Below are 25,248 nucleotides of genomic sequence, written 5' to 3'. Positions count from 1 at the left end.
CAAGTGTCATTAAGTTAATATTTGGTCTTTACGCTGCAACTATGTGAATATTGTTGAGTGCTAAGCTGATAGTGAAGTGTAATAATTTTCTCTAATTGGCGGGATCCACACAGCTTGTGGGATCTCATTTCCCCAACCGGGGAGTGAACTCAGGCAGTGAAAGCCCAGAACCCTAATCACTGGATGGCCAGGGCACTCCCTGGTTGCCTCTTCCTTTGCTTTGCTTTTCATCTCTGATCATGCTAAACTCAGCAGCTTTTCCACACTCGCCAGCACAGCGGCTCGGCCCCTCCCAACACTGTTTATTTCTTACCAATGTGACACGTGAGAACCTGTCAGTGCCCCTCAGTCCACAGAGGCTCTGCTTGCGCAGTGTTACCATTTGGAGTGGGGACTTCCAAGGCCTTGGATTGGGGTAGTGGGCAGGTGGACGCTCTGTCTGAGCAGGTATCACTGATGACTCACTGCCCTGTTCATCCCAGGGCCTTGTGGTCTAGGGCCAGGAGCCTCACTGTGCTGGCATGAGGCCCGAGGCGCAACACCTCCCTACCGCCTCCTCCCGGAGGTGTCCTGGAGTGCATCGTCAGGGTCGTTTTTAAGAAGCCCTTTTTTTGATCACATTTGCACAGAACAGCTAAAAGCAGCTGGCGAGATGGTCCTCGTCCTTGTTTCCTCAGCACTGATCGTCACCTGTCTGAGGCAAGGCCAACAGGCAGGCTTCATTCCCATCGCCCCGGCGCTGCTCCCGTGCCAGGGACATGCCTGTGTCCTGAGCCTGAAAGGCTCTGAGGAGCGAGCGAAGGCCTTAGTCTCAGTGAGCCCACTGCGGCCCGCAGAGAAGGCCCTGTCTCTGAGCCCACTGCGGCCCGAGTCCGGAGTGCGTCCCTGGAGCATCTGGCTCCCACGCCCCGTCATTGGGCACGGGAGGAACACAGCGTCGGCAAGCCTACCCTCTGCCAGCACGGTAACAGGGAGAGACATTGTTAGGTCGGCCTGGGTCAGCAACTATGTGCCAGTTCCTTTTGTGAAAGCTTTGATATTTTAAAACAGCAATTTTAAACTAGGAAGCCATGCTTTGTTGCTGTCACAATAGCAGCTCTTGTCCGGGTGGACCCGCTGAACGGAGACCGACACCAGCACAGTTTCCTCCCGTGAGCAGCTCCCAGTGCGTCCAGCAGGCCTGGCGGCCATGTCCTCCGCTTACCGGGGAGGGGCCACCTCCTTAACCCAGGATTCTGCACTCGTCATGGGATGCTGGCTCGTCTCCAGTTCATGTCCAGTTGACACGGTTTTCCATTTGGCTTCAGCCTCAACGCCTGTCTTTTGAGCATTCAGAAGACAGACCGGATTCAGGGGTGAAACCTGCGTGGTGTCCATGGACCCACGTGGGCCTCAGCAGGGACTGCTCTCCCCAGGGGCTCCTCCAGCCCCCTCTGGCCTGCACCCCCACTACCTCTGATGTAGGTCTTTGGTGGGTGCCAAAACCCTCCCCACAGCGCATCGGCCTGGTTCCCGCTGGAGCGCGTCTCAGCTCCAAGCCTGCAGGGGGCGTGGGGCTCAGGTCCTCTGAGGGGTCACTGGCAGCAGCGGGCAGCCCCCTAGACAGGAGTCTCAGTGGGGCTCCAGGCACCTGGCTCAGAAGCCGGGCTGGTGGTGCGCTTGCTCATCATGTCGAGAACCCCGAGTCCTCGTGTCCTGAGTGTCCGTGGAGCAGCTGCGCTTGCTGTGAGGTGTCTGGAGCTTGGGGGCCTCCTCGGGCTCTGCACAAAGGCCGGGTCTTGGGCTGGACCCAGGTGGAACGCTGGGTGGAAGCCCTGCAGGCAGAGCCCCTGAGCAGCAGCCCAGTCGGCAGTGGGATGGGCCACAGCCCCAGCCACGCAATATTGGGGGGCGGCTGAGGCAGAGCTCCCAAGTCCACCCTCACCAGGCAGCTCATCCTGATGAAAAGTGTCAACACGGCCTCAAAAAGATCTGACGTGGCTTCCCAGTCTGTTCAGAGTCCCTGGAGCCCTCCGCCCAGCCGCTCCATGGACATCTTACTGAGCCAGCCCTGGACACTGCAGCTGGACTGGAGACTAAATTGGGCTTGTCTGCTAATGGCACCCCACTCCAGTACTCTTGCCTGGAAAATCCCATGGGCGGAAGAGCCTGGTGTACTGCAGTCCATGGGGTCGCTAAGAGTCAGACATGACTGAGCGACTTCCCTTTCACTTTTCACTTCCATGCATTGGAGAAGGAAATGGCAACCCACTCCAGTGTTCTTGCCTGGAGAGTCCCAGGGACGGTGGAGCCTGGTGGGTTGCCGTCTATGGGGTTGCACAGAGTCAGACACAACTGAAGCGACTTAGCAGCAGCAGCTGTTTTCTCAGGACTGGGCAGGCTGGTGCCCGCCCCTTTGGAGCATGTCGTGCACCTCCGGTGGCCTGCCCCTCGGGCTCCTGCAGCAGGACCAGGAGGTGAGGGAGGGCGCCCCACTGTGGGGGAGTCTGAGGCTCAGGTGGGGAGCTGGTTACATACACGCTACTTCTGCTCCCGTTGCTCCACGATAAGGTTCACTCAGCACAGTGCTGTTCAGCGTGCAGGGCCATGTTTACGCCACGTTAAGCAGTGTGTCCTCTATTCCATCTTGCCTCTAGAAGCTGTTTTGAAATCCATGACCAAGGAGTTAACCAGCTTTACCCCTGGGTGAGCAGGTCGCTTCCTGCTTCTCTCTGGTTCTGAGTTATCTTCACTAAACGTTTTTGCTTTCTGTTAAGGATGAATGTTAGTTTTAATAAGTTAGCTTTAATAAGTGAAGTCAAAGGTGAGTGGACGTGAGCTGGGCCAGGGTTATCCACAAGAGCTTCTAAAAGCCCTGTTGGTGGCTGTCCAGGCTGGAGGAGTGTCTCCACCTCACAGGAGGGGCTTCACGCCCTGGGACGAGTCTCAGAGTCTCAGCAAAGAGGAGGCGAAGGTGGGGTGCAGGCAAGGTTCAGGCCCCACCTGGGTTTGGGGCGGGGCCCAGCATCCTGGGATTTAGGAGGGTACAGGTCTTCAGGGCTGGAGGGTAGCAGGGTGTCCAGCCGCCAAGTAGGACCCGTCTTTGGCCAGTCCCAAAGTTGGCCTGCTCCTGGGACCGCTGCCTGGCAGGAGGTGCTGCCCAGGGATGCCTGGATCCCACAAATGGGCCATCCTCCCTGGGGACAGTCCTTACAAGAGGGCCCTCTGGCGTGGAGTCGAGCAGGCAGGATGGGGCTGGGACGATCTCAAGGTCTGAGCTTCCAGACGCCCAGCAACGGGTGCAGAGAGCTCCTCACCTGGCTGCCTCCTCCTCTGTGCCCGAGGCCGGGGCTGGGGGCAGGGGTCACTGGGACCCCGCCAGGCACTTGGCGCTGCATCGGCGCCCGGTAAGCTCAGTCTACGCCTATGCCGTCTGTGCTGTGTCTCGGGTTCTGTCCGTTTGGACGGTGAGAAATCTCCTTTCATCTAAGGAAGAGATGTTTGATCTCCTTCAAGAGCAGCAGCGGGACCCAGGGATGGAAGCACAGAAGCTAGGCCCCGACCTGCAGGCAGCCCTCCAGCCGCAGGCCTCCCGGACCCTCTGTGGCTGGGCCCCTCCTTCCTGTGCTCCATGTGTGTGTGTGTGGCTTTGTCCGGAGGCTTGTGTGGTGGTCTGTTATTGATACATCCATGAGATGCTCAGGCCTTAACTTGGTGAAAAGCACCGTCCAGAATGGAGGGAGTGGGTCTCTCTGTGGTCCATTACACAAGACAGTGAGGTAAGGGTCAGGCTTTCGCCATAAACACTGTCGTGCGTTCCCTCCCGCCCCCACCACTCTGCCACTTGGTTCAGGACCCGCATTCGGGACAGCCAGCACCGTGAACGCTTGGCTCATCTTCAGTACCTGGATAGCTCTCTTCCTCTCTTTCCCTTCTGAGAGTGCCAGAATCAGCCGTGCTGTCATAGCGCCCGTGGCGGCCTCCGCTGGAAAAGGTTGGGGTGTGCGGGCGGCAGCAGCTGCTCTGGTTTGGGAGCCGGCGGCCCTGGGCGGCGCCCTCTGTCTCACCTGCACCTGAACTGGCGCAGAGCCCCTGCTGCACAGAGGACGCGGCGTGCCCGGGTCCTGCCCTCCTTCCCGCAAGCTCCCGCGCGTCTGCGCTCTGCGTAGGGGGCTGTGGGTCGCACACTCGGGGCGGGCTCTGCTCACCCTCACTCCTGCCTCTGGCGGCGCCTGCACTGCCCGAGTGGAAACACGGTCAGAGGCATCCGTCAGCCCACGTCCGCCTCCTCACGGAAGCCATCACTCTGAAAAACACATCTCTTGCTTTGTTCTGGAATAAGTTTTGTGTTCAGAGTTACACCTGAATACTTTGTTCAGACTCAGCACCACAGCCCCAGGACGGCGACTTGGAGCTGTCCCCTGAAGCCGACAATGCAGATCCGCCCCGACCTCCTCCAGTCTCAGAGCGTCGGCCCTGCGTGGCCAGCGCGGAGGCAGATCAGAACTCGCCCTCGGTCCGGTGGGACCGTGTAGCACCGCCCGCCTCTCGCGAGGAGTCTGACACGGCTCTCTGAGATGAGCCAGCTAATTCTCATGCACAGGAAACAAAAGACAAAGAAACAGTAAGGCACCGTGCCCTCCAGCCTGATATATGTTAAATGTTTGGAATATGTTAATCTGAGAAATCTGTTGCCAAGTCTCATTTCCGGTGACAGGAAGCATTCCTGTGTGTTACCCCAAGCCCGCAAAGCCAGCCAAGGTCATTACTGTGGATCTTGTTTTGGGCTGGCTGGTGACACCTGCATGGACCAGAGCAGCGGGACACCTGGGGTGCTGAAGTCTGGTTGCCACAGCAACCGAGTATTAACCAGCACCGTGACCAAGTGCAGCGGGAGGAGGGTCACCGCGCAGGTCACACGGGTCACTTCCTGTTCCTGCAGCGCCCAAGGATGTCCGTGAAACCCAGACTGGCAATTTGCTAAATGCTTCCTAACTGGGAGCGTGCAATTTAAAATTATTTTATTTAAAGCGTGAAGCCTTTAACCAGCTCTTTCAAATTCACCATCCAAGCTCTGGCTGAAATCTTCACAGATGTGAGAAGTGACCAGGAGGCTCCTATCCCAGGAGACCTGCGAGCTCACACCAGCTCCAGAGGATTCCTGGGCAGATGGGGTCCTGGGGGTGGGGGGACAGTGGACTGGAGGCCAGACCCAGCCTGGGGCAGTGGGGGGACGGAAGGCGAGCAGGAGCAGCCACACGTCTAGGCGGACAGCGGTAGTACTTCTGGGGCCTGAGGGTGGCCCAGCTTCCTCGAGGACAGGGCATCTTTGCCGGCGGTTCCAATAGCTGGAGGGGTCAGCGGACCTAGGCAAGGCCCCACGCAACGTGGGGCCTCTGGGAGGGGTGCGAGGTAGACGTGAGGGGCTCCTGCCCTCACTGGACAGGCTCGCGGCCTCCTGGTGCCCCATCCAGGCGGGAACAGATGGACACGCGTGTCCCATGACGTGCGGCGGCCGGCGGCTATGTAAACACCAGTGGGAGAGTTTCCCTCAGCTTCTGCGTGGCCTCCCTTGTGCTTTTCACCTGGTCTCATTTTGTATTTTGTCTCAACTGAGAAGGGAGGCATGTTAGCTGCATGTTGGGCAGGGAGTGCTGAATGGACGGCGGTGTTGGCAGGGGTCCCATCTGGGTGAAGGGCGGGTGGAGGTTCAGTGTCCGGCTAACCGCTGTGCGGCTCGCCCCCCTGGCCGGACACCGCACAGCAAAGCTGCCCTTCGTTCTGGAACTGTGTTCCTTAGGGGGGGCCGCCTGCTGCTCCGGCCCCTCCGTCTCCCGGCTGACCTGTGACCCCAGCCCCCACCCTCCACCCCCTCGAAGGAGGTGTGGCCTCAGGACAGAGGAGCGTCCCCAGGACATGTCCCAGGTGTGAAACGGCCCTTCCTTGGCATCAGCAGCAGTGGATGGCTGCTCTGCCTGGAGACCTGCAGCCCCGCACCCCGGGGAGGCGCCTTCGCCGTCTCCCACTCCTGACCGTGAGGCTAATGGGCTTCCTGCTCACCCCACGGAGGGCGCTGTCATCTGTAAAGCATCCTCGCCTGCCGCACTTAACTCCTCTCCTAAGTAACTGTCACAGTTCTGAGGCGGCTGTGAGGCTTCAGCTGCTCTCGGAGCCCTGGGGCGGCCATGGCCGCTGAAACCTGCTTTAGGTCACCTTTCCTCCCTGTGTGTGCTGCCCATGACCCTGGGTGACTGACCACAGCACCTGGGAGCCCCCTCTGAGCCCCCGACGGTCAGCAAGCATCTCTTACAGGAACAGCCTGGCCCCACCCACGTCTGTCCTGCAGCACAATGCCCACCCTGTGGTGGCCACGTGCTCTGCGACGCAGGCCACCCGGGGGCGAATTTTCTGATCCTTGGTCCTCAACATAAGAACGTCTCCACTCTTCACAGGCCCGGAGGACAGGGCTGAACGCCGGCACCGTGTCCAGGAGCAGTTCTTTGGGGAGCAGGTGCCCCAGGTGTGGGGAGTGAGGTCAGCCGAGAGGCTGAGGGCAGTGTTCAGCACACCATGGGCCTCCCTTGGCCGCAAGCAGCCCCGGCAGGCATGGGCCAGGAGAGAGGCGCTTGGGAGCTCCGGTCTGCCCACCTGCAGCCAAGCTGGCCCACAGGTGCCCGCAGCCTGCAGGGTGGGGAGTGTGTCTGCACTCAGAAATGGAGACCACCGTCAGCGGCCGGCCTGAGCCCCGGTCAGGACGGGACGGGTCGACACCTCGTGTCCCTGTCGGGCTGTCCCCTGAGACGGTGGGTAAGCGGCTCCTCGGGAAAGGGGGACCACGGAGCTGCCCACGCTCTCCTCTCCCGCATGCAGGGTGGGGTGCCAACCCTCAAGCTCGCAAGGACACCTCCCACACATGCTGGGCCAGCCTGGGCAGTGTCCAGGAAGCCAGCCCGGAGCCACAGCGGTGGGAGTGTGAGCTGCGGGCGGTGTGGTCAGGTAGGTTCCTGGCCGCCTGCTCACCGCCACCCCAAAGCCCCTGGCAGGAGGTCCCCTGCTGCAGGCGGAAACTTCCAGCCCCACGACGGGCCTGCGCTCGGCGAGGGCCGAGGGTGTGCGTCTGGAGGAGGGCTGTCCCGGGCCGCAGAGAACAATGGGGCTCCTTGTGTGCGCCGCAGCTGCTGACCCAGTGGAGGATGCAGAGCAGGTGGGTGCCAGTGAGCGCTGATGGCAGCAGGCCTCAGCCTGGAGGGCGAGACGGGGTGCCCACGCCCCGCAGGGCGAGGCAGCTTCCGGGAGCAGGGAGCAGGCGGGAGAGCAGGTGACACGTGCGTCCCTGGGGTGCGGCAGGCCCGTCACCTGCTTCCCGGCACTTAGCAGCTCTCTGGGCGCCGCCGTTTGCACGTCACTTTGATGGGTGTCACTCAGGCAGCACATTAAAATTCTGTGTGTCGCGTCTGTGCAGAGCGAGGTGACAGGGAAGGCAGGCCGGGCTCTGGGGACCCCCTCCACCCACCCACGTGGGCCCTGCGAGCTGTGGAGGGCCTCCAGGGAGGTGGGAGGCGGGCCCCTCACGGGTGGGCATGTGCTGCTCCTGCCTTGGCCTCTCTGGGGTCTGCCCACTCGCGGGGCCGAGCAGAGGCGGGTGGGGTTGAGCAGCCTGTGAGGGCCCTTCTCAGAGTGAAGTCCGCCCGGAGCCACGTTACTGCCGCTCCACGTTCTGCTGCTGTAGACCGCAGGTTATAGAATGTCCCCGTGGCGCTGGAAAGCAGTCCAGACTTAATGATCACAACCTCTCAGGACAACACCAGAGAAGCTGTCAAGAAAGGAAGAGTCCGCTTCTTCCTTTTGAGACAGGAAGGGGGTTTGAAGCGCCTTAAGAAGCACAGGTCATCCGTGTCCACAAGGAGGACAAGGCCTGGATGTGAAGTGGGTGGCTCCGGTGTGTGGACCCTCGAGGTTCTACACGGGGAAGGCCCTTCCTGCTGTCCTGGCTGCAGCACCTGGGGGGCCAGCAGGCCCCTCTCCCCTTGGCCAGTCACCCTGGGCTCCGCTTTCCTCTCCTGATCACAGAGCCCCCTTGGGGCTCTGGGGCCCACCTTGCTCAGCTCCCTCCTAACAGCACGCCTCCCCGGCACCATCCAGGCTTCTTCTGCTTCTGGAATCACCTCCAGACTGCGTGGGGTGCACTGCTGTCCTCAGAGCCCACAGCCCAGAAGGCTCGGCCGAGGCGGGCGGGGCCACCCCGACGCCCACACCGCCGCTCCCAGGTGCCGCTAAAAAGCAAACTCGCCCGCTTCTTTACAAGAGGAGAACTGAGTTTCAGACAAAGCGAATGAGAGTCAGTGGGATTTCTGCCTCCATATTTTACTAGGAAAAATTTCAAGCTGCCGAGTTTCAAGCAGTTGTGCAGGGAAAACCCACAAACCCACCAGCTCCACCTGCCTTGGCTGGTGCTGTACTCGTTGGCGTTGCGTATCTGTGCGTTTCTCTTCTGAACACTCAGTGCGTCTCAGAGCGAGCAGCGCAGACGGGGTTCAGAATTCATTCAGGTTTGTCTGGGTTTTGAGGAAGATGTTCACAAACACTGAGCACTTGGGTGTGCTGCCCACACCTGTGTCCCTCACACGGGCTCCCGGCGGGAAGAGCGACCAGCCCCCACCCGGTGGGACCGGGCTGAGCCACTCAGGGCCTGGACCTGCATCCCCCACTCCCAACCGGCTCCCCCTCCCTGGGGCAGCCAGGATCACGGTCTGCTCTGCGCTCAGCACCTCCCAGGGCCATCCTGCCTGGGCTCTGCCGCGGGTGCCCCAGGAAGCTGCTGCTCACGCGCTCTCTGTTCCTCAGGGTGGGAGTCCCAGCTCCTGGAGACGGGCTTCCTGGGGATCTTCCTGTGCCCTCTCTGGACGCTGTCTGCGCTGCCCAGGGGCACCCCCACGTCCCGGGTCGTCATGTGGGGCTTCCGGTGGCTGATTTTCAGAATCATGCTTGGAGCGGTGAGTACAACCTTTACCCGTTAACGTCCGGGGGGGGACATGCCCTCCTGCCACTTCCCTGAGGTCCATGGACCTGTTTCTGAGCCCGTGACTCCCCCAAGGCCCGGGGGACAAACGACACTCAGGGAGGCCCCTGTCACCCCTGCCCCCTGCCCTCCTAGGGTGTGCGGAGTGTCCGACCCCACCCCAGGGAGGCCTCCTGTCTCTCCTCCCAACCTGCCTGTGTGACCGGTGTCGCTCCCGAAGGCCGTATGCTCCGCGTCCCCCTTCCTGCCGCACGCTCCTCCCAGCCCTCGGACCAGGCCCCTGCCCACTACGCGGCCGGCAGAAGAGCACATCTCAGTTTTAGCTACACCTGCGAGCTTCCAGAAGCTTAAACTAGGAGTGAGGGGACTCACCAGGCAGAGGCCGCGCAGCTCTGTGGTCGGTGCCTCCCACCTCTGCCCTGCTTGTTCCGCTAGAGTCACACCGTGCAGACGGGCTGGCGTCTATCTGCTCTAAGCTGTTCCTTGTAGGCAACCACGCGCCTGCAGGGAGTGGGGCCCAGGTGGCGGGCGCGTCCCTGCCCCAGCCTTGCCGGCCCCCTCAGAGCCGCAGTTCTCCAGGCGTCAGCAGCCACTGTGACTCGGCGGGACTCTATGCCCCTCCTCACCCGTGTTCCGTTTACTCGAGGGTGTCTTACACCAGGGGGGCCGCGTCCCTGCAGCACAGTGTCCGACACCCTCGTTCCTGCAGGCCGCAGTGAGCGTCGGTCCTCCAGCAGGACGGCGTGCCCCCAGGACGAGGCGCCATGCTCTCAGCTCCGCACACTGCCCAAGCCCCGACACCAGGTGCCGGGGATGAGCTCCGTAGGGAGCGGTCAGAGGGGTGGCACGGGCTCCTGACCCAATCAGATAGGAGTGGCTGCGGCACTGGGAGACCCTGCATCGGGTGACTGTGTGTGCAGGCGCCAGGGTGAGTGCAGTGCTTCCCTCATTCACACGTAACTGGAGTGGGTATGGCTCACGGGTCCCTCTGATGAAACAGGAGACCACGAGCTGTCCTGACAGCGCAAAGGCATTCTTAGCTTCAAATCTGTCTTAGCAGTTCCTTGCCCACCTAGGGCTCGACTCTGGCTTCTCTCTCAGCTGGCTTTAAAAAGCATGAAAACGTACGCAGTGTTTCAAAGGCCTATGTCAGGATCTCCTATGATGGCAGCCTCGTGTGTGGCACTGAAGCCAAGGGCCAGGGTGGAGCCCAGCCAAGCGGGTGCAGAGCCCAGGGTGGCGGAGCCGTCGGGCTGCTGAGCACAGCTCGCTGCTGAGCAAACTCCCACGACGCCTCAGAGGCGGTGAATCATTAGCATGTTGTAAAGCACCTTTTATGGAGTTTTGATTGACAGTGAGCACCAGCTGGATAAAAGATTATCAGGTGCAGTAGAAGTTGTAATTACTTGATTCTATCTGTACACTGGATATTATTCGCCGTGCTTTGTAGGAAAGCAGAGCGACAGGGCTGGCTTGATGAAAAGGAGGGGCAGCAGCAGGGGTCTGTCCGTGGGAGCTGGGCAGACCTGGTGCCTTACGCCCCCGGGACCAGCCCGGCAGGTCGTCCTGGATGGTCTTTGCCAGCATCTCGAGGATCCATGTCACACCGTGCGTTACAGCCTGAGGAGCCGTCAGCCAGGGCGTCTGTGGGAGGCTGCTGAGAGCCGGACGGGGCTGAAGCAGCAGGGACACGTGTGCAGGGTCTCCGTGCCATCTTTACAGCTCTCCTGAAGTCTAAGGTTTTCTTCAAAATACAACGTTAAAGAGAAGTAGCATGAGCAGCTTCGTGCGTGGGCAGTGGGCACTGAGTGGACCCAGAGGTGGGTGTGCAGCACCGACACGAGAGGGCCCGCGGGGCTGAGCTGTCGTGTGAACTGAGTCAGTGAACACCTCCCACCGAAAGCCCCAGACCACTCCACTGACGAGTCCAGTCAAATGTTTAAGGAAGAATCAATACAAACCCACACACACTCATTCAGAGAACACGAGAGGGAACCCTTCCCAGCGTACTCCTGAGGCCAGTGGACAATGATATTTCAGACAGGGAGGTTCCAGAGCAGTGTTCCTCAAGAGCACAACAGAAACTCTCAAGGAACGGTCAGCAGGTGGTCCAGAGTACTTGGAGGGTTCAGGTCCACACGGTTTCCCAGGATGCAAGGCTGGTGGTACGTGAATTCAGTTCAGTTCAGTCGCTCAGTCATGTCTGACTCTTTTTGACCCCATGGACTGCAGCACGCCAGGCCTCCCTGTCCATCACCAACTCCTGGAGTTTACTCAAACTCATGTCTATTGAGTCAGTGATACCATCCAACCATCTCATCCTCTGTCATCCCCTTCTCCTGGCTTCAATCTTGCCCAGCATCAGAGTCTTTTCAAATGAGTCAGTTCTTCACATCAGGTGGCCAAAGTATTGGAGTTTTAGCTTTAGCATCACTCCTTCCAATGAATATTCAGGACTGATTTCCTTTAGGATGGACTGGTTGGATGTCCTTGCAGTCCGAGGTAATTCACCACGTTGCCAGACATAAGGAAGAAAGAGATCAGACGACATATTTGTCTCATACGATGTAGAATACGCATTAGACAGTGTTAAACACTTATTCACAATTAACAAAAAAGTTCTTAGCAAACTGGAAATAGAAGGAAATGTCTTCAACCTGATAAAAGATAATATACAAACTGCCTACAGCTGACATCAGACTAAATGGTGAAAGACTGAATGTTTTTTCCTATAAGCTTGGGAACAGGGCAGTGCTGGCCACTCTCCTCATGGCTACTCGGCAGTGTGTTGAAGATCTTAGCTTGTCTTTAAAGAAAGAAAAAGTGATGAAAGCCCTGAGGACTGGAAGGAGGAAGTGAAATCATCTGTGTTCATCCCACACATGGATGATCACATGGGCTGCAGAATTAGGGAGTGAAGCTGACCCACATGCAGGATGTGGCCAGTGTTTCCACCTGCTAGCAAAAACTGTCAGAAAACAAAGTTACAGATAAACCCTGCTGCTGCTGCTGCTGCTCCTAAGTCGCTTCAGTCGTGTCTGACTCTTGTGCGACCCCAGAGATGGCAGCCCACCAGGCTCCCCCGTCCCTGGGATTCTCCAGGCAAGAACACTGGAGTGGGTTGCCATTTCCTTCTCCAATGCATGAAAGTGAAAAGTGAAAGTGAAGTCGCTCAGTCATGTCCGACTCTTAGCGACCCCATGGACTGCAGCCCACCAGGCTCCTCCGTCCATGGGATTTTCCAGGCAAGAGTACTGGAGTGGGCTGCCATTGCCTTTATCTCCGCAGATAAACCCTAACAACCATAAAATACTTAGGAAGTACTCACAGAAGTGTGACACTTGGGCCCTGAAAACCCCTAGACGGTGCCTAGAGGAGCCCTGGGCAAGGAGGTCTTCCTTGTTCGTGGCCAGCAGTCAGTTGTCCCCATACTGGTCGATAGATTTCATGCAGCCCCAACATAATCCTAGAAGAGTTTTTTTTCAAAATCGGTGAACTGATTGTTTGGTGAGCACGGAAATGCCCAGGACTGAGTCTTGAGTGGGAGTAAAGCAGTTGGCTTCATGCTACTTATGGGTCCCGGATGCTCCAGGGACCGTGGCTCTCGAGGTGCCAGGGAGGTGCCAGCAAGGCTGCAGCGACCGGCGGGTCAGCGCGTGCAGACGGCGCCACACTGACGTCAGGCGAGGCTGCAGTGACGGGCAGGTCAGCGCGTGCAGACGGCGCCACACTGACGTCAGGCGAGGCTGCAGTGACGGGCGGGTCAGTGCGTGCAGACGGCGCCACACTGACATTAGCGTCAGGTGACATTTGGACAAGGCAGAGAGCCAAGTCGGCTACGACAGAAAGGAGCTTCCACAAGAGGTGCTGGGTGTCCATTGGGTGCACGAACCCCCGCCCCACCACACCTCCCACAACAGGCGGTTTGAGGTGGACAAACACATAAAACCAAGACACCTCTCGCAGATAATGTAGAACATCTGCAGTCCTGGGAGAGGTGAAGCCTGCTCACAGCACAGAAACCACTAACTGTTAACGAAAAGACATGGGTTAACTGGACAATTAAAATCTTGAGCTCTTCAAAAGACACCACTGAGAAACGGCGAGCCACAGGCTGGGGGCGCACTCAACACAGCGGGCAGAGCCTCTGTGTGCAGCCTGGGAAGGACGCAGCCCCCACTGACGACGGGTCATTCAGGAGAGGGAGCGGTCTGGGCAGGCTTGAGCACAGGCGGGTGTGCACACAGCCGTCCCCGCGCTGGGTGCCCGTCAGCCCCACAGAGCAGAGCCCCACACACCCCAGGGCCGGGCTTTCCTGGGTGGAGCAGCAGGTGACGCCACATCCTTCAAGCCCTGGAAAGACTGACCGGCAGCCCCACCAGGTGCCGCCGCTTCCCGCCTGTCTCCCGCACAGACTGCAGGCCTGGCCTGTGCTTCGCGGGTTCTCATCTTCTTTTTCATTTCCACAGACGTGGAGGTGACATGACGGCCCCAAACTGTCCCCATAGCAGCCGGGGGGCAGGGGCCTCACCACAGGTGGGGGCCGCGGGCCTTCTTCCTGTAGGAACCTGCCTTGGGGCAGGGGCTGCCTCACAGAGACGTCCAGGGCCCACGAGGACGGCAGCCAGAAGACGCAGTGTCGCCAGAGCAAGGGCCGTAGGAACCTGTCTGCTGCTGGACGTCAGTGGGGGCGCCCTGCTGGTGGATGTTGGGGGAGGGTGGGGAGACCATCCGGCTGCCAGGTGTGGGCGGGGGCCTGTCGGCCTGCACCGCTTAACTAGGTTGTTCGTGTGGCTTTTCTTCTCCTGCGTGTTCTCTCTACAGTTCTTCCAACGCCTTTCACTACCTTTCCCCAGGTACCACGTTGTTTTTATTATTGCTTCACATTTTAAGACTTAAGAACTTAGGACCCTAAATTCTCACTAAGCAACATCACCGCTAAAGTCAGCAGTTTTCACCGAGAATTGCATCTTTGCTGTCGCCGGAGCTGGTGGTGTTTTTTGTTGTTTTGTTTTGGGGTTTCTTTGACCATGCCACACAGCTTACAGGATCTTAGTTCCCTGACCAAGGACTGAACTGGGGCCCAGAAGTGAAAGCACCGAGCCGTAACCACCGGACAGCAGGGAAGTCCCTGACGCAGGTGGTTTTTACCTGACGTAAATGGAGAGGTCACAGCATGAAAGGAGACTGCGGAGAATCGGGGCAGGAGGACAAGCCTCCGGGCCCCCCAGGGGCAGCACGAGGATGCGCTTTTCTGTCTGCACCGGGCAACCCGCATGCCTGCAGGCTGCGGAGGACAGCCTGGGCCTGGTTACCGCCCACAGCTCCAGCCTCACACCTGCACACACACCCTGGGATCCCCAGCTCTTGGTGTGCAGACCACACCTGTCTGGTTAACACACAAAACTGCATCTAAATTGGAGAAAGAGACACCCCCAGAACCCACTGTGCAGAGGCCAGGATGCAGCAGGGCAAGCCGTGATTGAAGGCCCACGAGAAAACACTTTCTTCAGATAAAGGCGGTTTTGTCTGAGACTCAGCCATAAGTCACCTGGACTATCATGAAAGTTTTGGGCAAGTAAATTTGACAACACAGATGAAATGGACAAATTCCTTCACAAGTGTAGCTCACCAAAACTGAGACAGAAGGAAAGAGGAAATCGAAAGGGCTTCCTATCTGGTAAATAAATTGGATTTGTAACAAAATGTAAAAAACCATTCCAGAAAGAATGTGTAGGCACAGATGGCTTCAGCAGTGACATCAAACATCTAAAGAGGAAGTAAGGGCAGTCCTACACACACCCGGGAGAACAGCGGAGGCGGGGCCGTTCCCCAGGTCCTTTCACGTGACCAGCAGAACCCGAGGAGGCCAGCGCAGAAGGAAAACCAACCAGCATCCCTCACGAGCAGAGACACGGGGACTCCAAGCAAAACACCGGCAGATCGAGCCCGGCCATGAGAGGTGTGGCTTACCTCAGAAACACACTTCACTACAGCAGCAGAATGAAGCTGAAGAGCTGTTTGTCCGTCTCAGCACAGAGCACACCGAGGAGCCCATGCAAGGTCATCTCAGGGGGGGGCTCCTGCGCCGTGATGAGGGAGAGCATCCACGCATGATTAGACAGGCCTGCTGCCTGTTTCTGGTGCTGCTCTCCAACACTGTGTTGAAATCCCAGTGCAATAAGACAGGAAAAAGAAATAAAGGCACAAAGATTCCAAAAAAGGAAGTGAAACATTCACAGATGTGATTATACAAAACCCCGGGAATCTTAAAAAGCAGCTACCAAAGTGAATACATTAATTTAGCAAGGTTGCAGGATACAGTCAATGTGAAAAATGAATGGTCCATCATATACTATAAAGAAGTCATTTGAAAATAAAATTCTGAAAATACTATGGGCCATTGCTTGAAAACTCCAATGCCTCATAATAAATCTGATTAAGGATGTAGAAGACATGCATTAAAACTGCAAAATATTGCTGATATGAACGTAAGACCTACGTAAGCAAACAGGTGTCCCCCACTCATGGGGCAGAAGACTCAGTATTGTCAAGATGTCTTTTTCACCTGGATGTATATATACATTCAGGGTGATTTCTATCAAAAAAGCCCAGTGGGCTTTTTTGAGGGAAAGACATGTCAATTCTAAAATTCACATAAAGAGAATCTTGAAAAATAACAAAGTTGGAGGACTCACACTTCCTGATTCTTAAGGTTAATTTAAAGCTGAAGTATGAGGTTGATCTAAACTACAAAAATACATCCGTGGAGGAGAGGAGAGTCTGGAGAGAGACCCACCTCTGCTGTCAACTGACTTTGAGCCAAGGTACCAAGTCAGGTCAAGGGAAAAGGAAACTCAATTTTGCAAACAGTGCCAAAATCACTGGGTGTCTGTGTAGAAGGAGAAAATGAGCTTTGAGTGCCGTTTCAACAAAGAAGATCAGATGCTCAGTAGGAAGAGCGTCCTCTCCCGAAGTTAGTCCCTGCAGTAAAAATCTTATTAACGTGATAAAAGAAACACGGGGATGCAACACATCACGCCCCCCAAGAACAAATCAAGTAGGCATCCCGGCCACTTCCTTGTGGAGCCTGCAGTCTGTCACCCCGGCTCCTGGGAGGCATCCTGGGACCCTGAGGAGCACTGTCCAAGGGCTCTGACCTCTACCCAGCTGCACCCCCTCACAGCAGCTCCCCTCCCCGTCCCTCGTCTCTGACCAGCCACAGCAGGACAGCGGTGCCTGGACCTGCAGTGGTGGGGGGCCCTGGACCGTCCCCCCTACCCGCTCCGCAGCTCTGGCAGGTCTGTCCCTGGCAGAGGTCATCTGGGCAATTTTCACAGGCTTCCGGGGTTTGGGGAGGGGGCATGATGAGCCCCCCACCAGCATTATCCAGTTTCCCTCCCTCCCTTCACGTTCAGCCCAGAGGGTCCCCCACAGCCGATGCAGTGCCCCTCACCTGCGTGCTGCCTTGGTGAGCTCAGAGGGCAGGTTTCTGTTTGACCCCACCTGGGATTCTGAAAGCAGACACTGCCCCATCCTGGAGAGAAGGGGCCCGTGGTGGCCCCGGATTGGCTGGGACCCCTTCAGATGTGGACTGTTCAGTCCTGAGACCCCGAGCAGACCCATGTGCACTCAGGTGAGGTCTGAGCGCTGAGCCGTGACCCTCAAATGCTGCGTCATCAGGAGACGGGACACAGGGCTCCCCCACCTCTCACAGAGCACATGGGGTCCCGTGGGTCAGCTCCGCAGCCAGAGAAGATGCAGGGCGCTGCCAGATTCGATCAGAACTGAGGCACCCCAGCCCGCATGCCCACAGCTGTGGACACATCCCCAACCAGCAGGCCTGCTCCAGGGAGAGCCGGCCCCTTCCTGCACCTGCAGATGTGCCGTGTCCACTTGTGGGAGGAGCAGGCAGAAGGCGGCCACTGTGCTTACAGATGAACAGTGCGGTTCCTGGAGCAGACTCTGAGGGGAGAACGGGGTGCAGGGCACGTGCAACACTGGGGCGCTGGCGAGGGAGCTGGTGCTGGCTCGGAACCTGAGGCCGTCACCCCTCCCCCTGCCACAGGCCTGGGAGCCCCTCACCCAGTTAGGTGTGGGGCTGATGTAGCATCAAGCAAGCGATGCTCTTTCTGTGGCCAAAGGCCTTCTTTCTCCCATTTCCAAGGGGGAGATTTTCAGAAGCGAGTTCTGGGACCTGTGAGCTTCAGAGAGAAGCCCCTCTGCGTCCCCTGGGCACTGTCCCCGCCCGCTGCCCACGAGGTGAGGCCTGGGCCCCCTCAGCCGCCCCAGAATGTTCCCAGGTCCTGGCACTTGCCCTTTCCCCAAGGAGAGCAGGGGCTGGGCGGACAGCTGCAGGTCACTTGGTGTCTTACTGGCCTGTCTGTGCCATTTTTTTGGAATTAATTTTGGGCTGAAAAAGGCTCAAAGAAGGCTTTGTTCCTTTGACACTTACTCTGGAAGAAAAAAAAAATCCGTGGAAAATCTGACATCTGCATTGTAGAGAGAAATCAATAGATGGGAGGAATATAATTATCCTCTGCTCCCAGAAGAACATTTCAGATTTTTAAGTGTCTCATATCAGCTTAGAATTTGAATGACATTTTAATTATTTTGTTTTTTTTCTTCTCTGCCTGGCGTGAATCTCCAAAGAGTGCCACTCTCGGGTTCCGGGGGATGTAGGGAGCGGAGCCGTGCTCACGGGGAGCGTCGTGTGAACTGGCACGTTGTCCTCAGGAGCCAGCGGGGCGTTCGGCCAACAGGATGCTGGGGTCTGCAGCGCTGCTTCTATGCAGATGCAGCCGAGTCTGGGGTGTCCATGCTGGGAGCTGTCTCCTCAGCACGTCCGTGATCTCAGCAAACCCCCTTTCCAGAGCCTCAACCCCGCCCCCAGAGTGACCTGTCTCGAGAGTCTGCAGACATGGCAAGCAGGTCCTCGGGCGTGGTTCCAGCTGACTGCGAGGCGCCCAGGCCCCCGGGGGCACTGCTGGACAGCCACCAGGGAGGATGGTGCCCAGGACAGTTGGGTATTGCGGCCTCCACGGGACACACGTATGAACTCGCTGCTGGGCCCCACGGCAGACTCACACCTGGCCTGTGAGCTCGGCCAGGACACAGGTACTTGGCCAGTGTGGCTGCCACAGGGCTCCACTGTTTCTTGTGTCTATTCCGGGTGCCACGGCATCCCTGCCTCCCACAGGGGCCCAGGCCAGGAGCTGGCTGTGTCCTCGGCCCGTCCTGTGGGCTCCTTGCTCCCAGCCAGGCCGGAGTGGGGCACGTCTCATCTCCTGGGCAGGCATCCCGCCTTGCTGGCCACCACAGGTGGGGCAACTCACACTGTCTACTCTTGGCTCAGAGCCCTCAACCGTCCCAGAGTCCTTCCCATACAGGCTGCTGTCTTTGTGACGCGGTTCTCACCTTCCAGGGCAGCTGTCCATTGAGACAGACATCAGGGCTGAACCTCTGTGTCAAGCAACAGCCTCACTCCTGCCAGGGGACAGATGGCTTCTGACTACGTGGGGGTCAGGTGGAGCTGTGATTCCCAAGGGCAAGTGAACAGGATGTGTGGCAGGCACGGGAGCTGACTGCCCTCATGGCCACTGAAGAGCAGCATGCTGGCCACTGCCTGGCGGGGAGACTGGCAGAGCTGCCGGGAAGCTCACCCATAGGAGCCCCTCTCTGCAGCGGGTTGCCCAGTGGACTGGGTAGCAGAGGAGTCCCTGAGCCCGAGGTCTCCCTCATGCTGTGCCTGAGTGCCGGGGTCTCCCATGTGCTGTTTCCCATCATGTCAGCGGCGGGTGGATACTCTCTCTGAGGCCCAGTGGGACATCGTCCCTCCCCCATCTTGGCATTTCTAAGTCAGGTTGTGTTCTCATGCTTTATGAATTTGCCTTTTCTAAAACCTCACAGTTGCATTACTGTGATGATGCTCAGAGTCTAAAAGCTGGGTTTTAAAGAAACACAGGAGGAACTGACGTTGTAAAATGGAGAGTGTTTCTTTTTCCTGCATTTGCTGTTACTCCTGAGACGCTGAATGTTCCCTCCAGGAACACTGTTTGCAGTTGCCCTTCTGCGTCACCCCTGCATGTCTGTCCAGGGGTGGCTCACGGTCCTCTCCATCCTTGCAGGGCCTGATCAAGATCCGAGGGGACCGGTGCTGGCGGGACCTCACCTGCATGGACTTCCACTATGAGGTGAGCAGGGCGGCCAGGGGTGGGTGGGGGCGTGGGTGCAGGCTGAGCCCACCATCCCCTCAGGACGGGCCCTCCAAATCCCTGTTCCTGCTCCTGCTGACCACACTCAGGCTCATGCTGGGGCCTTTCCGTGATTCACCCGAGGGCATCTGGCCTCAGAACAACCTTCTCCTGGCGTCGGCTCAGCCCTCTTTGCCTGAGCTCCTCAAACCAGCCCTGTCGTTCTCACCCGGTCTGGGCACCACCTGTCAGGCGGGATGTCTTCCTTCCCCGGGGCGGCTTCGGCCTGCTCCCTTCGAGGGGGTGGGGGGTCCCAGAGTTGGGGTCCCAGTGCCCAGATGGGGGGCTAGAGGCAGGAGCTGGGGGTCCCAGAGTCGGGATCCTGGCACCCAGATGGGGGTTAGAGAGGCAGGAGCTGGGGGTCCCAGGGTCGGGGTTCCGGGGCCCAGACGGGGGGCTAGAGGCAGGAGCTGGGGGTCCCAGAGTCAGGGTCCTGGTGCCCAGAAAGGGGGCTAGAGAGGCAGGAGCTGGCGGGTCCCAGGCCCCGGCTGCTCTCATGACCAGGACGTCATCGGCAACAAGCAGAAGAGCGTCATGGCCACTGTGCTCCTACGAGACCCACACAAGGTCATCACAGCTCAGTGTTAGGAGGCACAGAAAACTACCCGAGGAGGAAGGGGCTGGAAGAAGAGGGACACCTGGGAAGCTGGGCATCCAGGTTCCTTTACTGTTCTTGCAACTTCTCTGGGCTTCCCTGGTGGCTGAGCAGTAAAGAATCCGCCTGCCAATGCAGGAGATGCAGGTTTAATCCCTGGGTCGGGAAGATCCCCTGGAGGAGAAAATGGCAATCCACTCCAGTATTCTTGCCTGGGAAATCCCATGGACAGAGGAGCCTGGCAGGCCACAGTCCATGGGGTCACAGAGTTGGACATGACTGAGCAACTAAACAACGACTTCTCTGTAAGATGGAAATCATGTCCAATTGAGAAGTTAGCAGGAAGACATTCTCCCAAGGGGGGTTGGTGGCCCTTCCCTGGGGCGTCGCACTTGGAGCCCCCACCTCCCTGTGTCCAGCGGGACACTACACCCTCCAGGCACCTGGGCCTGCGCACTCTGACCGGCATCTCCATGTGCCCACCGCACACCAGGCGCCTCAGCGTCCACAGCTAATCCGCGAGGAATCATACCCATGGCGGGGAGGGAGAGGGTCAGGCCGCAGCCACACCCAGGGCCAGGGTGCACGGGCCGCATGGTTGGCAGCTGTAGGAGAGTGCTTCCTTTCGCTGGGCTCTAAGCCGTGTCCAGGGGGAGTTACCACCATGAGTACCGTTTACCTTTGGCCCAGCCCTTCCCTCTGCAATGCGGGAGACCTGGGTTCAATCCCTGGGGAAGATCCCCTGGAGAAGGGAAAGGCTGCCCACTCCAGTATTCTGGCCTGGAGAATCCCATGGACATATAGACCATGTGGTTGCAAAGAGTTGAACACGACTGACTGACACTCACTTCCTCTGATGGCTGATGGCAGCCATGCTGTCTATATGCGTGCACGTGTGGGCTGTGTGTGTGCAAAGGACACAGGGCCCCGGAGGGGGAGTGCACAGCAGACCCCAGTGCCCTTGTCAGACCCGCTGTGCACAGACACGGAGAGGCGCACCCCGAGTCGGTGGGGCTGTGGGTCCACTGGGTCTGGGGCCGCAGAAGCCTGGTGTCCCGCCCGGCACCGTGCCCTTCACAGACAGCTGGATGTCCACAGCGGCTGCCCCGGCCCCACACAGCATCAGCACAGCTGGCCCCTCTGCGGACGGCTGCATGTGCAGGGAGGACAGGGCCCGTCAGCTGGGCCCTGGGCGCCGGCACCACGGCTGAGTCAACACACAGGCCTTGGGGACCTGCCGCGCCCGCCCACCCCGCACACATGTGGAGGCCATTCCCAGGAACACACACATGGGGCCGGGACCCTGCGCCCCCAGCCTGCATGTCCTCGGAGAGGAACTCCACGTGTGAGCTCCCGCCATCCCGCCTCCTCCCCACACCCCATCCCTTCATGGGGGTTTGCCAGCGCCCGAGCAGCTCAGCGCTGTGAGCACAAGTGCCCCCCGCCCCGTCTCTGAGCACCTGGTCACCAGGGCCCTCGGGGGTCCCTGAGGGGTCGGCGTCAGAAGTACGGGAAGTCTAGGAGTGCCAACTCGGCCGCGTGAGCTGCTGGAGGGGGTGCCTCTCCGGCAGGGCCGCCAGGGGGCGCACAGGGTAGGGTGCAGGGGGCGGGTCCCCGGGGGCCTCCAGGCACAGCTCAGGGCCTCCCTCGCCCACAGACACAACCGGTGCCCAACCCTGTGGCCTACTTCCTGCACCGCTCCCCGTGGTGGTTCCACCGCTTCGAGACCCTCAGCAACCACTTCCTGGAGCTGGTGGTGCCCTTCTTCATCTTCCTCGGACGGCGGATGTGCATCGTCCACGGGGCCCTGCAGGTCCTGTTCCAGGTGAGCAGCCGCGCCCACGGAGAACCTGAGCTCCCACATCCCGTCTGCCGCACCTGTGGGGGTGGACCTGCAGGGCCCCCGTCGCCCCGCGAACCGTGCCCCCATCTTCCCGCTCCTTGGCATGGGGCCTGTGTCGAGCTGCCCCAGACGTGGGCTCCGTGGTGCCAGCGGGGGAGGGGCCCCACACCAGGAGGGAGCCTGCGGCTTGGTTGGTTGTTTACTATGCCTGCTTCTACCAAGTTCTCTTGTTTCTTGTTTACTAGAAGTTTTGTGTTTTTTGTTTTGGGTATTTTTAGTCATGAGTGGGTGAGGTTTAGCAAAAATGCAGCCACAGTCAGTTACCTTCCTAGAATGAATCAAACTCAGTCGTGCTGCGTACATGCCAACACGTTGCTGGGTACACTTGCTACCGTTTTGTCTGGGTTTTTCGCACTGTCAGTGAGGTTCTTCAGTGGTTTTCCGTCCACACTGGCCGTGTCTGGCTCTGCTCTGGGTCTCACTCTCACCCTCGCAGACAAGACGGAACTGTTGCTCCGACATCTCCACTCGGCCGGGGCAGGGGGTGGTGGGCGGAGCCGGGTCTGTGTGGCCACTGACAACCTTTCGTGGCTGCTGAACATTAAGGGTCTCTGTTTTCTGTAGGTTTTTTAATGGCAAACATTTTCCTTGGAATTTGTCCGTTTTATCTGCTTTTAGACGTCCTGGTCAAAGAACAAGTGTGGTAGTCTCCTATTTTGCAGTCTGGATTTGTGTCCTTTCTTGGGAGTTGTCACTCATGATGCTCAGAGCAGATTCTTTTCCAACCAGCCTCATGCTCGTTCAATGAAAAGTTCCTGTACTTCAGCAGGTGCATTTATTTCCAAAGCTTTGTTTTCTCTTTGCCCTTGTTTAGCTCTCCTCTGAGGGTTTCTCATTCTGCTATTTTCCCTCTCCTAATTACCAAGTATACTGTTTCAGGCGAGCACACGCTGAATCCCTGTCCTTGCCGCCACGATGGTCCTGTGGCTTCAATGTGCCGTCATGGTCTCCCCTACCCACCTGCTTTGGCTGCCAGTATTTTAAGCTCTACTTTGCTTTTAATCAACCGTCTTTTTAAGAACAGTGTTAGATTTACAGAAAAACTGAGCTAAGAGTACAGACTGGCCCTTACAGACTGGCATCTCTACTTAGTGACGTGCAGCTGAGGTTGCTTGTGTCCTTCTGTGGGTAGAGAGCTCATCTCTTACTGCTGACTGATATTTCACTGTCTGGATGCACCACAGCTTCTTCCGGACTTGACTCTAGGGCAAAACCCTGGCTGGCCGGTGACCCTTCCTCCCAACAGCCTCTGAGGAGGGACACCCCCAGGAGCCCAGGGGTGCTCCTCCACGTCCCTGCCGTGCACACACTTCAGCTCAGGCAAAGGCTCAAGCACCCTTGAGGTCCAGCAGCACAGACACAGCCTCACACTGGACGGTCCTCCACTGGCACAGGATGCCCAACTGCTGGCTCCCCTTTGCTCTGGCGATGAAGAACATGGATCCTGCTCCCGAGGCAACTCGGAGGACCTGCCTGGAGCACAGCCTCCACGGGCACCTGGGTCTGCTCAGCCTGCATGGTCACCAGGGTGACCGTGAATCGCTCTTGAGGCTGTGGGGGCATTGATGAGTTGCTGCTTCAGCTGCTTTCACCAGCCTGGGACCACTGGAACCCTCTCAGGGCTGTAAACGTGGCAGGGGCCCTCCGGGCATCCCTCAGGCTTCACTGACTAGTTTCTGTCCAGAAATCTGAGCCCAGCTCTGGCAAGCGGTAAGCAAAAGCAAATGGCCATGTCACAAAAAAATAATTGAAGGAAGTTTGGGTTACTGGTGCAGGTAGACGGGTTTAGCTACTTGAAAATAGGATTTGGAAAAAAAAAAAAAAAGAAGAAAATAGGATTTGGGAAGGTATTTATGTTGACATTTGACCCAGAAGCCTCAAAATGCCTTTGTTTGTTCCCAGTGCACGTGATGTCTCATGGCATTTTAGGATGAGGACCCTCTAACTGGACTGGCCTGGCTGAGTGTGTCCTGGGCCAGGGTGCTGGCACCTCCACCGTGGGGGCCATGCAGACTTGGGGGGCTCAGGGGTAGGTGGCTCCCAGGCCACATGGCTGGTTCTCCACCCAGCTCTGGGTCTGCTGCCCGGGTGGACAGTGGTAGACGGTGGTGGCACACGGACACTGGGCAGAGAAGAGCCAGAGCTGGACCCTGAAAGATCAGGCCAACTTGTGGCCCTGGACGTCACTCTCAAAGGCCAGCCATGCACTCGCCTTCCGTCCCCCAAGGCCCTGGGAGCCTCGGTCCAGGCATGTCCCAACGTCATATTCCCCCATCCACATGGTGCCCAGGACAGGCCCAGGCTGCGGCTCTTCTCTGAGGCTTGCTCTGTTGCCCTCCTGGGGCCAGGCCTCAGCTCTCCAGAGCAGAGAGGATGAATGGCCCCCGGCTCTGCAAGCCCGCCTCCCGGGAACACGGCCCTCTGCAGGCATGGCACTGGGTGCTGTGGGTTTGCATGTTGCTCTGTCTCCACACCCGCAACCCCGAGGGTCCCTGGCTCTGTTTGTTTCCGTTTGTTCCCCAGGAGAGGGCTGAGGATGTGAGCACTCGCACCTCCTCCCACGCTCAGTTTGCACAGCTGTTCCGGAAGGTTCTGCGAGTTCTCCAGAGACAGCCTGTTGTCTACATGGGGAGGCGCACCACCTCGACCTCGGACCCCCATGCTCTGCCAAGGAGAGACCCTGCAGGGCCAGTGGTCAGCTTTTGCTGTGGGCCCAGCAGGACCTGCTATCCCGACGTGAACCAGGCCCGTGGCTCCTGGTCCACGCAAAGTTACATCCCAGACTCCCGTCCCTACCTCCCACCACGTCCGGCTTTTTCTAAACTCCATGACATCAGCCACAGCCCAAGGAACATCGCTGTGGGAACATCACTACAGCTTTGGGCACAGAGAGCTGCCCCCACCAGCCTGAGTGACCTCTCCACAGCTGGGGTAACAGTGCAACTGCCCGGGGCTTCTGGCCACAGAATATCACCCACGAGCACCCACCCCTCCTTGAGGGGCAACTCCTGGGCCCAAGGTCACACCTCACAGTTCATCTTCCCACTGGCCCCTGGCACGGGGTCATGGCCAGCGTGTGCTGGACAGGGGTGCCACGACAGCCTCCTGAGTCCTTGGGGCTCCCGCTGCCATGTTAGAAACAGGCCTCCATCCCCAAACGCTCTGGTGAACCTCATTCTCTGGGTCAGACCCCCCAGCTGGGCACACAGTGAAGTGACAGGGAGGGGTGTCTCTGGGCCCAGGGGACCCACTGAGGCAGGACTGGGATGGGAAAGCTAGGCATTGCTCAGAGGTCGTTAGGGCCACACACAGACTTAGCCTGCCGAAACTGCGGGGCCTCAGGAACTTGCCGGGCCAGGGCATTCTTGGTTGTGGCCTGTGGACCAGCACCTGGGACCCTGCCTCACCCCCCCAACAAGAGCCCCTCCTGCCACATCCAGACGGTCACAGCCACTCAGGTGGCCGTGCCAATGAGGGAGTGTCCTCATCTCCTGGGCTC

The 25,248-nt window shown here is 58.6% G+C and overlaps 1 protein-coding gene across 1 annotated transcript in view; it reads left to right on the top strand.

Annotated features, from left to right (window-relative positions):
* The first annotated feature begins 2,402 nt into the window (after positions 1 to 2,402).
* The window catches only part of LOC133237974 (lipase maturation factor 1-like), a 35,491-nt gene continuing 12,645 nt past the window's right edge, over positions 2,403 to 25,248 (top strand). The window contains exons 1-10 of the mRNA XM_061400502.1: positions 2,403 to 2,456; positions 2,873 to 2,953; positions 3,273 to 3,446; positions 3,919 to 3,973; positions 6,432 to 6,499; positions 6,980 to 7,183; positions 8,099 to 8,246; positions 8,824 to 8,972; positions 19,126 to 19,191; positions 21,504 to 21,671. Coding sequence (XP_061256486.1) covers positions 2,403 to 2,456; positions 2,873 to 2,953; positions 3,273 to 3,446; positions 3,919 to 3,973; positions 6,432 to 6,499; positions 6,980 to 7,183; positions 8,099 to 8,246; positions 8,824 to 8,972; positions 19,126 to 19,191; positions 21,504 to 21,671 — 1,167 coding nt within the window. The remainder of the gene's footprint in view (positions 2,457 to 2,872; positions 2,954 to 3,272; positions 3,447 to 3,918; positions 3,974 to 6,431; positions 6,500 to 6,979; positions 7,184 to 8,098; positions 8,247 to 8,823; positions 8,973 to 19,125; positions 19,192 to 21,503; positions 21,672 to 25,248) is intronic.

The sequence above is a fragment of the Bos javanicus genome, chromosome 25 (genome assembly GCF_032452875.1).
Source record: "Bos javanicus breed banteng chromosome 25, ARS-OSU_banteng_1.0, whole genome shotgun sequence".
NCBI lineage: Eukaryota > Metazoa > Chordata > Mammalia > Artiodactyla > Bovidae > Bos > Bos javanicus.
Note: the sequence above shows the minus strand (reverse complement) of the source record. Positions and strands in the feature narration are given on the sequence as shown.